The sequence below is a fragment of the Saccostrea cucullata genome, unplaced genomic scaffold (genome assembly GCF_032062105.1).
Source record: "Saccostrea cucullata isolate Sc308-1 unplaced genomic scaffold, CSIRO_AGI_Scuc_v1 ctg6475, whole genome shotgun sequence".
Lineage (NCBI taxonomy): Eukaryota > Metazoa > Mollusca > Bivalvia > Ostreida > Ostreidae > Saccostrea > Saccostrea cuccullata.
This window is the reverse complement of record NW_026928709.1, coordinates 7,545-22,645: the sequence shown is the minus strand read 5'-3', so window position 1 is coordinate 22,645 and position 15,101 is coordinate 7,545. Positions and strand designations below refer to the sequence as shown.

Here is a 15,101-nt window from a genome sequence, read left to right as displayed (position 1 = left end):
CTAATTCAAATAACTTGACAGTTTAGCATACAAAACTGAAAACGGTACTTAATTAAGAGGCTTATTTGGTTAATAAATTCTTCATACCTTTGTCGTATTGACAAGGAGGATCTTACTGTGGCTCTAATATCTCTATGGCGATGATCTTTTAACTATGGCGCAACGGAATTTAAATCTGGCGGGTCTGCCTTGTTAAACGGCAATTGGAGAACCCTTGTTTCATGTAAAACCACTAAATACTTTTCTAGAAAACGCACAGAAAGGTTGCGGGAAAATTAATTCGAAACGCGTTAAAACTTGAAATTTATTTGAACATGTCATGACTGCTTATCTGCTTTTTTAAAAATATATTTCTTCAGATTCATATCAAAAGTTAAAAAAAACAAACAGCTGCTGCAGTTGCTCCACAAAATCGTTACACAGACTTTTTATTATGTCATACTTAGATTGGGCGAAATAATGTCACGTTAATGCAGCAGATTGTCTAGCAAAGGTTTGTCTAAAAGATGGATTATTTTGAAAAGAGTGGCAATATTTGATTTACATTCATCGATATTCAAATGCAAAAACATTCAAATAGCATATGTAACGTAAACTTTGTTACAAATGTAAAATTATTTTTTAATAATTATTTTAAAATTGTTTTCTGAACAAAAATTTAATGCTGTGTTATGAATGAAATACATGGAGATAACGAACAGTTTTCAAGCTCTGTAGTCCAGCATAGCAAATACGGACCTCATGATTTGGAATAACGGAAGACTTTATCGGCAATTCAGTGTGTATAAAGTGGCCTTGGAATTAGTATGAAAAAGTCAATCAGCATTTGACTCCATGATAAATTGCATTTGCTGACAAGGTTATTGTATCGACTGTAGATGCATATTTGTAATAAAATGATATAATATGTATATATGAATATTTGTAATGTAAATTGCATTTTCATGAATTTCTAATGTTATTAAAGGACTGGTTTTTTTAATATAAATGGGGACGAATTTAATGTTCCTTCAGATACATATTTTTCTTACTTTTTCCTGTCCTTTTTTTGTAAACATTATTTTTTGTGAGATAGGTCTGCTTGGAACACCCATATTAAATGTCAGGTACACAGGTGTTCGATTACTAATGACACTATAATATAATCGTAAACCAATGTTTCTGTACATTTCATTTTATGGAATGAGATGCAGTTTTCACTGGTATGTCGTTATTTATAATATGTAAGAATTTAAAATTTAGTGCTTGTTCTTTTATCTTATATCTTAAAAGGGACAATTTTGATTATAATTTGGTTTCTATACACTATGATGGAAGAAAATAAAATCGACTGGTTATAATTGAGGGATGAATTTTTAAACCCTTGATTTGTTTTCAAAATATCAAGTGATAATGAGAATATTTATTCTACATATTTCATTCATTTAGCAGACAATAATACACTAAAGGTATAACAATGTCACAAGAAATATATTTAAAATTAGAAGTTTCACATTTAAAAAATTGATTTACTATGTACAAGGGTAAAGATTGAAATTTTCTCAAAAAATGTATTCTGATTTCAAATTACAAAATTGTTTTCCTGTGAAAGAAGTATGCTTTACTTATTGTGTTATTATAATGATTTTAATAATTTTTATTGTTTAACAAACTTTTAGGAGAACAATCACTCTCTTAAGGATCAGCTTAAGAAATACTATTAAATAGTGTTTAAATACTGATATGCAAATCCAAACGATCTATGTAAATCAGTTCATAATCTTTTATTGCTTATCGCATTTGATCAAATATGAGCCATGGAATCTCAATAATGATGCTAATTTTTCATTGATTCTTAGATTTTCATCGTCATTTTTACCATATTCCGAGCAGAGTCCGATGCTTGGTGGATTAAAAAGCCATGTCAATACAAAGGTAAGTATACATTGACTGCAGTACTTATCATTGATCTAATTTTGTATTTTGAAACTTTAAAGACAGATGATACAAACAAGAATCGGATGCCTATAAACACTCCGACCTACTTTGGTTATAAATAATATAAATAATAAATTTCCTATATATGAGGAAATTGTAAACTTTTTAAGATGTTCAAAATTATGTTCAAATTTAATTTTCAAAATTACACCTATATATATTCAATTATCCCTATTAATCTATACATTTTTTCACTTTAAATCCCATTATTGTGAAACTTTGAATAAAACTATGTGGCTAAATTCCTTTGTATTACTTATATAATTATGACTCATTATTTTCATGATTTTTTTAAAAAATAAAAGTTTACTTGGATCATCTGTCTTTAAATCCAGCTCAAATCTTATGAAACTTGATCAAGAAAATTTTAAATTTTAAATGTTTTACTTTTTCTTCAATGTATTTAAACAATTATGTTTTACAAATCATGAAACTAAATTCATGTTGAAAGACATTTTTAAAGTTTAAATCTGAACATAGTTGGAGCCTCGGCATACTATTTTGGTACAACAAACTTGAGCTGCATGATTAGAAAAGTTCTTAAAGGCAAACGAAGTGCACCACAAAGGAATAATCGAGAATTCAGCCATCGATTCATTTACTACCAGGGAAAATACTTCGATTTCATGGGTAAGTTATTAATTTTTATACTTCAAGCATTTAAAATTGCGAATAAGTGACACGAATTTTCAAAATAATGTCTTAGTCACAATATTTTCTCTTTTTTACATTCCTAAAAGAACATTTCTGTTTTGTACCAATCTTCCTGTTTATCTCTCCAAAGCTATAAGGTTAGGTGAGTTTTTATGGTCACTTGTCGTCCGTACTTCGTTTAAATTACGCCAATTTAGATGTCTAGATGTCTTTCTGTCCATCCGTAAACGTTTTATATTTTTGAGTTCTTCACCAAAACCAATACGCTAATATCAATTGAACTAAACACAACAATCTTAGGCAAAGGAGTCATTCTATTTCCCAACGAGGTAAGGTTAAGGAATTGTAAACAAATTCTTGGGGTCAACCTTTCTGCTCAAGAACCGCTGGACCAGTAGAAAAGGAACTTTATTTGAAAGCTCCCTAACAATGGGTGAATTCACTTTTCTTCTAATTATGGTCCCAGCGATAGATTACTCTCAGAAAAGGATGGCTATAACTAGTAACATAAACATGCAGGTTCATTCCGTTTAATCAATTCCTAACCCCTGGCCTAGTTCGTGGTCACATTAGGAGATAAACATAAACTTATAAATAAGAGGGTTTTTTTTACTAATGTACTTTGAAGAGAGGTAATGTCGATCATGATTAGATCCTTTAATATGCAAATATCCTCCGTTATGAAGTTCAGATTCAAATTAATACAAATCAGATTCCTGAATAGATTGCTTGTGCAAAATTAGAGAACAAGATCAATTTTTTTTAACGTGAATGTAACTCGGGTGAGCCTTGAATCTCATGAACCACTCTTTTTAGATACATCAAAGGTCTATATTTCAAACAGCCGATTTTACGGAGACCGCTGCAGTGGTGGAATAGAGAATAATCCAGCAGGGTACAGTACGTTGAGCCTCAGTTGCATCGAGGGATGCGCCAGAAACTACCGATGTAAATATGGAAAATATAAATTATTCAGGAACAACTGCCACGATTTTGCCAACAGGATGTCTCAAATTCTCTGTAAAAATGGGTCTGACTGTCCGACATGGTGCTTGGGTAGTTGCAATGATGCTGAGTACAATTACTGAATAAGAAATAAATAGTTTGACGAAAATCATTTTTTTCTTGTTTTCAATGAAAAGTTCAAGTACATTTTTTTTAGTATTGATAAAATGATCCTTTTCTCTGGTATTACTTTCAAACGAAATCATGATTTTTCATTTTTATTACGAGTATGTTTTAAATTTCTTTTGAAATAAGTTTGAGTCTTCTCATATTTCTAAGGATACTCAAAGGCAAAAATAAATCCTTTTATGAGTTTTACATCACTATTTTCTTACATAATGCATAAAACATTTTTAGTTCCTTGAGGAAGACTTTCATGATTTTTAGACCCCTTCTCTGGGGTACATGAACAGTATAGTCATCATTCAGGTCATTTAGATAGAGCAGCACCTTGTATTTCGTAAAGTATGAATGGTTATCATTCTTGACGAAATGTTTGAAAAAAAGAGATTGCTATCAACGTCTATGAGACACTTAGTCCTATTCACTATAGACCTGGCCTGGGGGCCATAAAACTTAGACGAGCTCACTTTTGATCTCAGTCTCACTTTTTCGAAAGGACTACAGGGTATTTTAGAAAACATGCAACCATTTTGAATGATTACATTTTACTGGTGTTTCAAATAATACAATGCACCAACATATCAAATTAAACGTCACAATCTCAAGATTTATTATTATAAAAAAGAAGTTAATCTGGCAAACAGAGAATGAATTACAAAAGAAAAAAGAAATGTGTTAATAAATTTCAGTTATTTACAAATTATGTTCCAAATGGCATCAATTTTGGAGAATGATAAATCTATACGATGCAAGAAAGATCTCATTACTAGTGCAAAGGGCCTCTTGGTAATGAATCAGGTCTCATTTTTCGAACCATTTTGAATTAATTTGTTCTCTTGCAATTGGGTTATGTTTTATAAACTTTTACCTTTAGATATACCAACAGATAAAAGTCAAAAGGGGGGGGGGGGGGTGATCAAGTGAGTGTTGAGGCCCACTTTTAATTAATGAATTTGAAAGAGTTGAATGGTCCTCCAATTATTAGTTATAACAAGTCCAAAGTTTAAGACTGAAGAAATATTTCAGAATCCCATATTACACATTTGAATAGCAATTTTGGGACTTCTGTCTGATGATTACCCTTATTAAATTCCACATTTAGAATGAAATTATCTGTTTTTCAGTGATGTTGAATGTGACGTCATAATTAATTCAAATGATTATAATTCCCTAAATTGTTATTATCAACAAAAACTGAAGCCATTTTTGCATAATTCTACATAAAACTTTCATATGTTTCTGTTTCATGTTTTCTGAAACACCCTGTATATAGTGGAAAAGTGAGATTGAGATAAAAAATGAGGTCATCTAAGTTTTTTGTAAAATTCTATCTGCTTCTTAAGATACACAAAAAGGCATGCCAGATCGCCCTTTATTTAGCGCAACTGGACACCCCACGGAGAAAATGTCTGAATACATACATTTACACCTCCCTCCACACGTAGAGAATTTTCCGTCCTATCTGAAGGACACAACGGACTACACAAACAAGACGCCCTCTACAATTCGTTTTAAGAATTCATTTTCATTAAGTTTTTGAAACTTAAACTGTAAAAAGGTAGATTATGCAAAAGACCCAAGAACCTAAATGGTCACCGGAGTAAAATGCAACAGTGTTAAGGATTCATATTTATATTGAAGTATATGCTAACTTATGCTAATTGAAACGAAAACCCTTAAAGATGTTCTTACTCCGTATTGCTGCCCCATCGCTATAAGCTTATTAAATTCTTCAAATTCTTTATAGGATAAATGTTTTTATCTCATACGTGTGGGTGATACAGGTCGTTGGATAAACTTATGCTTTATCAACGGGTAGATGCTTTATCAATAGCACTTCCGGTTTTGACACGATCCCTCGCTTCAAAATTTTATTTGAAACTTTTATTTGTGATCCTTATTATTGCCCTAATAAAATGAATGATAAAGAGCGATAATATCGTTAAAAGCAAGAAAAAGGCTCGTATATGTCAAAGAAGTGTCTTATTTTATCAAGGAACCTGTATTGGCTACTTGAAGACAGATGTTACCCCCCCCCCCTTTTAAATCGTTTTCGGAGAAAGTAAAGCCTAGCAGTTAAGTTGTTGTTATAAGATTCCTTTAACATCTTCAATAATGCTTTCTTATATTATACTACGTATGCCTACCTCGTAACGTAGGTGTAACTTACCATGGATCAACAATGAATCTACCAGTAAGCCCCTAGCCTTGTCTATCACATTTTGTACTGCCATCGTCCAAACGAGTTCATTTTCATGATCCAATGGTCCTTACAACTTTCAGTCAGAAGTCCGTTTGATGTAAAGCTCCAGCAATTGTCACATAATGTTTTCAAAGACGCAGATAGCAAAAATTCTAAATTTTGAACAAGATCTACTTTCTTTCGAGGGATGTCAACATCAACGGTGCTACGTCATCAAGTTGTACGTCATCAATTTGAATTTAGCAATCATTCATGTAGTTTCGCAGGGGAAGTCTCAAAGTTTTGTTAAAATGAAAGTCGTATGAGATAAATAGAACATCTATAATTGTGTGATTTGATATTGGCTTTATCCAACTCGTTGAAATGGTGTATATTCGCTCGGCAAGCCTCGCGAATATATACACCATTTCAGCTCGTTGGATAAAGCCAATATCAAATCACACAATATAGATATCCTCTATACACTATTTAAAAATAATAGGTTATGAACCAGTTCTATTTACTTGATGTAATGATCAAATGAGATTCAATAAGTTTTTAAAAATCCAAATTATTTTTTCATGAATAGATATCTTTGGGACTCTTTTAGCTTTTAGTTTTAAATACTAATTGTCAGGCCTTTTTTCATTGCAGCCCGGAGGACCGGGCTGCTCTATACATATAAGTTTAAGTGTTGGTATATGGGGATTGGGTTGGGAGTAGTTATTTAGAATTAAAGGTTTTCTAAACATTGAAAAGTTTGGTAATCAGAAGGTTCTTTCCGTTTATAAATTACGAGATACATAAGATATTTACTTCCATAAAGTGAATCTGTAAAAATATATATGTTTTCCATATTTAATATATAAAGTTGCTTATCATTTACTATCGAAAAAACGACAGGTCCCTTTTTTTAGAACATCAAATTTTACTTCTCGGATATAAACGTAATCTGCACAGTTCGTGTTTTATATTCTAAAATTGAAAATTAATAAATTTTTAAATGTAGGTGATTCGTGTGTCTAACTTCATTTTTTATTATTATGTAGCCAACATTTACTTGAGGAATTGATCAAATTTTAATACGGTATCGTTTTTGATTGATTTTTATCCGACTACAAGTTTTCAAAATATTCGCGACTATCGTCTTCATCAATTAGACGCTTGCCTTTTCACACACATCGAAGCGGTTTGATGATCAAGACTCATTTCCCTTTTCATTGTTTACTTTATATATTTCCCGGGCGACAATTGATGGTTACATCAATGTTTTCTTGTTCCTTTTTGCTACAGAGTTCGTGATTTGAGTGTGATGTATTTCCCAATATGTAAGAATGTAATCCATTGTAGAAATAACATCGGAATTATAAAACTTCATTGTTTTAATATGAATCTTCAGTTCTTCGGATCGTGAATATTTTTTGTGACAGACATTTGATCTGCTTAATATGCACAGTTACAGTTGACTACATGTAACGAAGTATCCAAAGTATAGAATGCAGAGACAAAAACGTGCTCTGCGAAATCTAAAATCTACGGATTAACATAGGTTTAGTTTGAGCAATATTTAGAACCATTTTATTTTGAGAGCACCATTTCTATACAAGCAAAATATTTCTTGATAATTTATTGACACTAGATTGAGAATCTCTCCCAGGGGGTGTAGAGTGGTATGGCCGGGAAATAAGTCTATGTTAACTTTTTAATACTTAAAGCAAGCCTTAGAGAAATTTTTCATACTATTTGTTATACCATTGTTTACACACTGAGTTGGACTTTTCCGCTTCACCGGTTATGACAAGGAGCACACGGCGGGTGTGACCGGTCACCAGGGTATGATCACTCCTCCATGCCACCTGATCCCACCTCTGATGTTTTTGAAGGTCCGTGTTTGCTATTCTCCAAGGTTGAATGGACTTTTGATCTTAAATACTGTTCGTTATCTCCATACCGCATTAATCATGACATAAAAAAGCAGATTCACATGATTTGTAGACGTATTCACAAGAGGGTCAGTGTGTGTGCAGTTGCATTGTGATGTCACAATCAATATATCAATATCTCTCTCAAACACCGTTATAAACAATGATTACAAGTAACAGCTTTTTAAAATGTTTGCCTGACTAAATCAATCAATATCTGCATGAGGAGTGATAAACCTTTTCAGCAATACTTTTGTTTTTGAGAACCTTGCGTAAATGAAATCTTTATTTTATTTAAATTTTAGAAGAATTATCTCTACACTGCATACTATTAAGGGTTGGTATTCTGTGGGGGTTTTCTGCAAGTGGAGTGATCTGCCCTTGGATCTTAATTGATTTCGAACTCCTTTTTAACACCTATTATAAAATCTGTTACCAAATCAACCATTGACAACATTCTAAAAGATGGAATTAATTAAATACACATTTTGTTGGAGTGTATTTTCTCCACTGAAGTAAACAGTAGTTATGTGTGTTAATTAATTTTTTTTATAAAAAAAAAAAGGGGGGAGGGGTAGTCCCATTATCATTTACTGACAATGAAATATTAAGTAAATTCTCTACTTAGACCTGTGTGGAAAGAAAAATCTAAGATTTTACACTTGTTTCTTATCTATTGTGTGCATGTGAACAGAGGCATTGTTCATGCATCTAGAGACCACGACTGTTGAAATGCGTTGTTTTTTATTATTATTTGACTAGTCCATTTATGGAATAAACCGACCGCGGGATCGGGTAACAAATTAGAAAAATCATTTCTTTTTTAGTGTTGCATGTCCGTATACTGATATATTATACCCTATGTTGTTTAAAAGAATGAGATAAAACATTCATTTGTGGAACAGAATTTTTGTAATATTAGAAGGAGGTTTAAAGGCTAAACACTAAATCCATAGAAGTTAGAACACCCATTCATATAAAAGAACAATCCAAGGAAAAGGCGCGAAGAAAGCAGTGACATTTTGTGCGAAAAGAGCGATTCATCCCTTTCGTTGAACATAAATGGACTGATCCAGTAGTATAGAAATGCAGAAAAAAGGATACACGGACATGTTGAAACGGTGAATCACATGGAATAATTGTTCCATGCAAAAAGATTAAAGGAAGTAAACACTACAGTATTTTGCATCAATAATATCATTCAAATTTCTGAAACTGTTTCTTTTAAAATGCAGGTAAAAAATTCCAATGCAAATCAGCTTGCACAAAATTTCTAGGTATGATCTATTAGTTTCGGAACTTGAAAATATTTATCCTTATACAGCCTGACGCCTTGACGTCAGGCAATAAGACCGGGGCCAGACGTATATGTGAGCAATAAAATTGTAAAGAAAGTTTATTTCAGGATTATTTCTCAAATAGTACTCACAGTGAAAAGAAATCATTAAAGTTATGAGTTGTAATCTATTATTATTTTTATCATATATAGTCCGAATTTGAATAAATAATATATTGAAAGCTGCATGAAAGCTGCATAATGACTCAATTTTATTTACGAACTTCCGTCAAAAATTAAAGAAAATATCCAGAAGACAGTTTGTAACCTCCGTGTTTTCCTTTCCGAGTTTTTTTTTTCATTTGTTAAAGGTCCAAATGTAAAATATTATATCGAATATCTGAAATATAATGCTCCATCATGTTGATGTTCTCCCTATAACTATTGTCCTGCTGGACACGTTATTTTGTACAGGTGATGTAAATAAAGTTAATAATGATCACTTCTTTAAAAGATGCAAACTTTCCAGAACCCCGATCCTTCAACTGGCGTCGGAATATCATAAATATTATGGATTCTGTAGAGATTACGCCAGACGAAGAGCCAGATGTAAAAAAAGACGTTCACTCTTTATCAGAATTGATTATGGCAGTTTCTAAAACGAGGTAAATTATTAACAAACAAGTTGATGAAACATGAATATCGGCAGTTTCGTTTAAAATCATTATTTTCTACGTTCTACGGTCGATACAATGACCTTGTCAGGAAATACAATTTATCATTGTGTCAAATGCTGTCTGACAATTTTAATACTAATTGTTAATCCATTTTTAAAAACTAATTTGACGACGGATTTTTCTGTTATTTCCCGATCATGACAAGGAGCACACGGTCGGCAGGGGATACTCACTTCTTTATAGCACCTGATCCCACCTCTGATGTTTTGGAGGTCCCTGTTTGCTCTGCTCCTATTTTGTATTGTTTTGTGGACTTTGATATTGTGCTTAATTTATACAAATTTATTTCATTTTAGCTTCATTTATTAGAGGCATGGCTGGAAATACTATTAAGTGAAAATTTGTAAATTACTCAAGTTTTGCTGTTCTAAATCTTTGATAATTTTTATAAATATGAAGACCTATTCCAGTTATTTTACTCAAATTATTCGACTGGTTGATAAGATATGTGTACCAAATTTGAATATAATATGACGTTAAATAAAAAAAAAATATAACAAAAGTCTACAAACTTTTAGAATGATCCTCGTAAATCAGATGTAGATACTTAAAAATTCCAAGGAGCTTTTGGAAAATTTGAAATCACAAGATGTTACCAAAATCTACAGCTTAAAAAATTACGACTTTTCAACTTAATACACAACGTCCTACAGTTAACTCCTTAGTTCGCGATTCTAGAGCAGACGCTCTAACTACTGCGCTACGACGGCGACAGAAAACTGTTTAACGAACAATTAAGTTTTAGAAACCTTCTATCGCCTTACCCAATTGCTAAATGACTAGATGCAGTTAATATAAGACGATAAAACGTTGAGAATCACTTTCTGCTGCTGTAATTAAGAATAAATAACACAAATAACGTTCGTCATCCTAAATTCAGATTTCTTTGCTAAATAAGACCGCCCTCTCACTTTAATAGAAAATACATTTGTTTAATTAAACAACTTTAATTTTGGCTAAGTGAATTAAGTTAGCAAAAAGCAAAAACACAGATTTTTTTTTTTTAAAGTTTGTTTTCGGTTTTCTTGGATGAAAGTTTCTGTGGACATTTTCAAGAGTAAATATTAAATTATACCAGAGTAAAATACCGGAGTATATCTTCTAGATCTGTGTAGGAGATTAAATATCGTCTGTTGTATGTGTCCTAAATACTTTTGTATTGTCTTATGTTTTGCTATTATTCATGGCTGATTAAACATACATATCAGAAAAATGGAATAGATTTTCTCACAATACCTATTAAAAATTTCTTTCCTTCTGAAATACGCTTATATTATTTCACACATGGAAATAAGCACTATTACTTTAGGGTGACCAGCCTCTCATTACGAGTTGCTTTGGTTGAATCTATTTTTATACAATTTTCTGCTGCAACAAGGGTCATATATACAAATGAAAATATCATTTTATTGAATATAAATAGAAAAATAGGGAGGATGTCAGTCTGTAATATATATATATATATATATATATATATATATATATATATATATATATATATATATATATATATATATATATATATATATATAAAAGCACTAAAAAAACCGACAACACTGTATATCCTAAATGTCGGATCTATCAAGTAGATACAAGGTCACGGATGGAAATTTATAAAAAGCACTAAAAATGACCAACGACACGAACAATAAAAATTGTCAAATTTTCGGGACGCCCTGTCCCTTCCTCAGGACAAAGAAAAGAGTTAAAAAGTCATAAGAACAAAGGAAAAAGCGAAACAAAAAACAACTAGCACTACTACTAAACTACTAAACACTATATATTTACATACTTAGTTACATGTTGATTTGGAAATTTTTAAGAACACTATTAAAGAAAGAATCCGGACCGCTATGAAATGCGTCCGGTCTATCGGGTATACTCGGGTGAAGTGCGATTTACATAATTGAACGAATTAATTATGCTAATTAATTACGACAATCAGTAAATCGTACATTGTTTCATTCTCTCAAAATGGCGTAACTATACTTTATAAAGAATAACCAAAGAAAAATAAAAGAAAAATAATGTAAGAAAAATAATATAGAAGGGGCATTTTAACATATGAATTATGATCTATTATAAATTTTAATTTGAAATGTTTTAGGACTGATTATCGGTAAAAAATAATTAATAATTAATTAACAAAGGCGTAAGCAATACATAGTTATGTGGGTTGTTCGAGAGTTGGTGACGCAAATCAACTGTGGAGTTTACACTAAATTGAGAGAATAATCTTGTTTGGTATCATCAGGAATCGGGTCTAGTTTACGTTCATTCTGGTGAAGTCATTCAGTTTGTTAATACCATTGGGGCGGAATGACTTCAATGTGTGCATCCAGAACTTTTCTTTGCTTTTTCTCTGAGCGTCTGTCCATCTTGGGTTATGATCAATCACCACTACTGTCATGTCCTCCCATTTGTGACCCTCAAGGTTGAAATGTTCCCCAACGGGTTCATTGAGTTTTTTGGTCCTAATGGTCGAACGGTGGTTATTGACTCTCCTGCGGAGATCTCCTGTTTCACCAATATACTGTTTGGAGCAAACTTTGCAACTGATGAGATAAATGCAGTTGTCAGTATGACAGGACAAACTTCCTAGTATTTTGTAGCTGCGGCCTGTAACAGGGCTGTTAAAACTGTCTGTGTCAGTGCTGTGCTTACAAAGAAGACATCTTCTGTCAGAGCAAGTCTTAAAGCCCCCGTTAGGTAATGGGTTGTCCAGTCTGGTTCTTACTACCATGTCCTTTAGGTTCCTAGGGCGTCTGTATGCAGCCAATGGGGGTTCCTTAAAGACCTCTGCCATTCGTTTGTTTGAATGGAGAATTGGTAGGTTCTTTTGAAGGATACCGCTTAGGTTCTTAAGGACGGGATGGTATGTGGTTACCAGAGGGACCCTACCGCTATTTTCTTTCTCTTTGTAGCGTAATAGGTTTTGCCTGTCATGTCCCGCCATCTCATCAATAGCTGTTTGTACGTTGCGGGCATTGTAGCCTCTTTTGCATAGGTGGGACTTAAGAAGACCACTTTGCTCCTGATATAAGCCAGGGGACGAACAGATGCGTCGAATTCTGGTGGCTAGACCCTTAGGCACTCCCTTAAAAGTGTGTGGGGGGTGACAGCTAGTGGGCATAAGATATAGGTGGGAATCTGTGGGTTTGGTGTGGAGACTGAATTCGATTTCACCATCAATCAGGGTAGATGTGGTATCTAGAAATACGTTTTTCGAATTAGATACGTCTACTGTAAATTTGATCGACTGATGAAAGGTGTTGGCAAACGTAATGAATGCCTCGAGGCTCTCGCGACATTCCACCCACTTCATCTCTATATCGTCAATGAAACGCAACCAGCTATGGGGCCTAAATGGTGCTTGAAGTAACAAGTTGCGTTCCAGTCTGCCCATGAAGACATTGGCATAAGACGGTGCCATTTTCGTACCCATAGCAGTGCCATTAACCTGCAGGTAATGTTCTCCATTAAACATGAAGTTGTTGAACTTGAGAACGTGTTCAAGGAGCTTGGCAAGGGACTCGGTAGAAGGAATTTGTATGGACCTACTATCCCAGACTTCTCTACAAGCTTCGATACCCTCATCGTGCGGAATATTGGTGTACAAAGATGTGACGTCCATAGTCACGAGGAGGGTATGATCTGGGAGGCCAGTAGAGGGCGTCTTGTTAATGTAGTCCGTGGTGTCCTTGAGATAGGATGGCAAATTCTCTACGTGTGGACGGAGATGTAAATCAATGAATATATATATATATATATATATATTATTTTTTTGCGTCTTTTCTTTTTTCTACGTATAACAAAGGTCACTGTTTTTTTTAGTATTATTATTCATTATTATTAAAGGATTTTAACAGGAATATTTCTTCATTTAAACTATGTTCAAGTGTGATGTAAAGACTCGTTGTAAATAAAGAATGTGAAATCTGCAAGATAGTTTAATTTGTGACATGACCCGGCGAGTTTTCCTTTGAAGTCAAGCATACTGTAACTGCGATACAGAACACTTTTTGTGGGCGTTTCTTATGCAAATGAGCAGAAACTGTACTGTATCTGCAGAATATCAACGATACAATACGGTTTATTTTTAGCTATGACGGAAAGCTGTATCTGTATATACAGACACAAAATCGTTCAATTAGCATGATACATGTAGCACTGTTAGTATTTTAAAATACTCAAAATTTGAGGTGAATTTAAAATAAAATTTTACAACGTAAATTTATTAGTGTCGGAATAAAAATTTAAGAAAAGAGGGGAGTGGGACACTTCACAAATGACTACTTTGAACACCCCCCCCCCAAAAAAAAAGAAATCGTATTTCGTGGGGTTAGATTTTATTTTATATCCAACCAAGAGTCTATATGCGTGATATCGTTACTTGTTGATAAATTAAATAGCGTATGTATACAAGTTTACCAAATATCATTTACAAAAGCGAAAAAGAAAAAAAAGATCAAGGAGGGTGGGATGGGGGCACCAGTGATTACTCGGATCCCCTTTGGTTACACTACATTTTATTAAAAACATGAAGTAAATATGGATGGACCCCCTTCCTTTCTTCTGTTTATTTCAGTTTTGTATATGACGACAGGAGGAGGACATTGTCGGACATTTCTCTCAGATTACGTTCTCCCCGAAGCATTTTTGTTTCAAAAATATTCCTGCACGATAATTCTTGTATATTGTTTTGGATTAATTAATTCGAGGCTTAAATTAAAAAAAATGCCAGCAAGAGCTGAATAGAGAAAAAAGCACTAAGTAATAAAATCTAAATTTAATTTTTTTGGAAAACAAATTATATTATGCATCCCCTAAATATTTTTTTTAAATGATAAATACCTGCACGTCCACCTCAATCGGCATTTCAGTTGCGAATGCTTAAAATGGGATACTAAATCAGCTTTCTGCAAAATCATCTGATTGGTTGAGTGATATGTACCCAAATACGCATGTAAATTAGTGAGGTCATAAGAAAGGTCATGTCACAAGTCATTTAGAATACTCGTTTCCTACTGTATCAGAGATACAGGGCAGTGCCCGGCTCGAGCTATCGCTCTCGCCTCAAGCCCCGCCCTGTATCTCTGATACAGTAGAAAACTCGTACTCTAAATAATACTTATTGATACACATGTACTTATACAGAATTTATTGTACTATATATATTTAAATAAATAAATGACAAAAAGCAACGTATTGACCTCAAAACAACA

At 33.1% G+C, this 15,101-nt stretch overlaps 1 protein-coding gene across 1 annotated transcript; it reads left to right on the top strand.

The window, feature by feature from the left end:
* The first annotated feature begins 1,169 nt into the window (after positions 1 to 1,169).
* LOC134278518 (uncharacterized) lies at positions 1,170 to 3,748 on the top strand. Its single transcript, XM_062760831.1, has 4 exons — positions 1,170 to 1,202; positions 1,839 to 1,914; positions 2,458 to 2,607; positions 3,448 to 3,748. The coding sequence occupies exons 1-4, from the start codon at positions 1,188 to 1,190 to the stop codon at positions 3,717 to 3,719; spliced, it is 513 nt and encodes a 170-aa protein (XP_062616815.1). The 5' UTR covers positions 1,170 to 1,187; the 3' UTR covers positions 3,720 to 3,748.
* Positions 3,749 to 15,101: the final 11,353 nt, after the last annotated feature.

Excerpts from the sequence above, each read along its gene's own strand:
- LOC134278518 (XM_062760831.1), top strand. Across the intron at positions 1,915-2,457 it reads AAAGCCATGTCAATACAAAG|TTGGAGCCTCGGCATACTAT; the intron begins GTAAGTATACAT and ends ATCTGAACATAG. Across the intron at positions 2,608-3,447 it reads AAAATACTTCGATTTCATGG|ATACATCAAAGGTCTATATT; the intron begins GTAAGTTATTAA and ends CACTCTTTTTAG.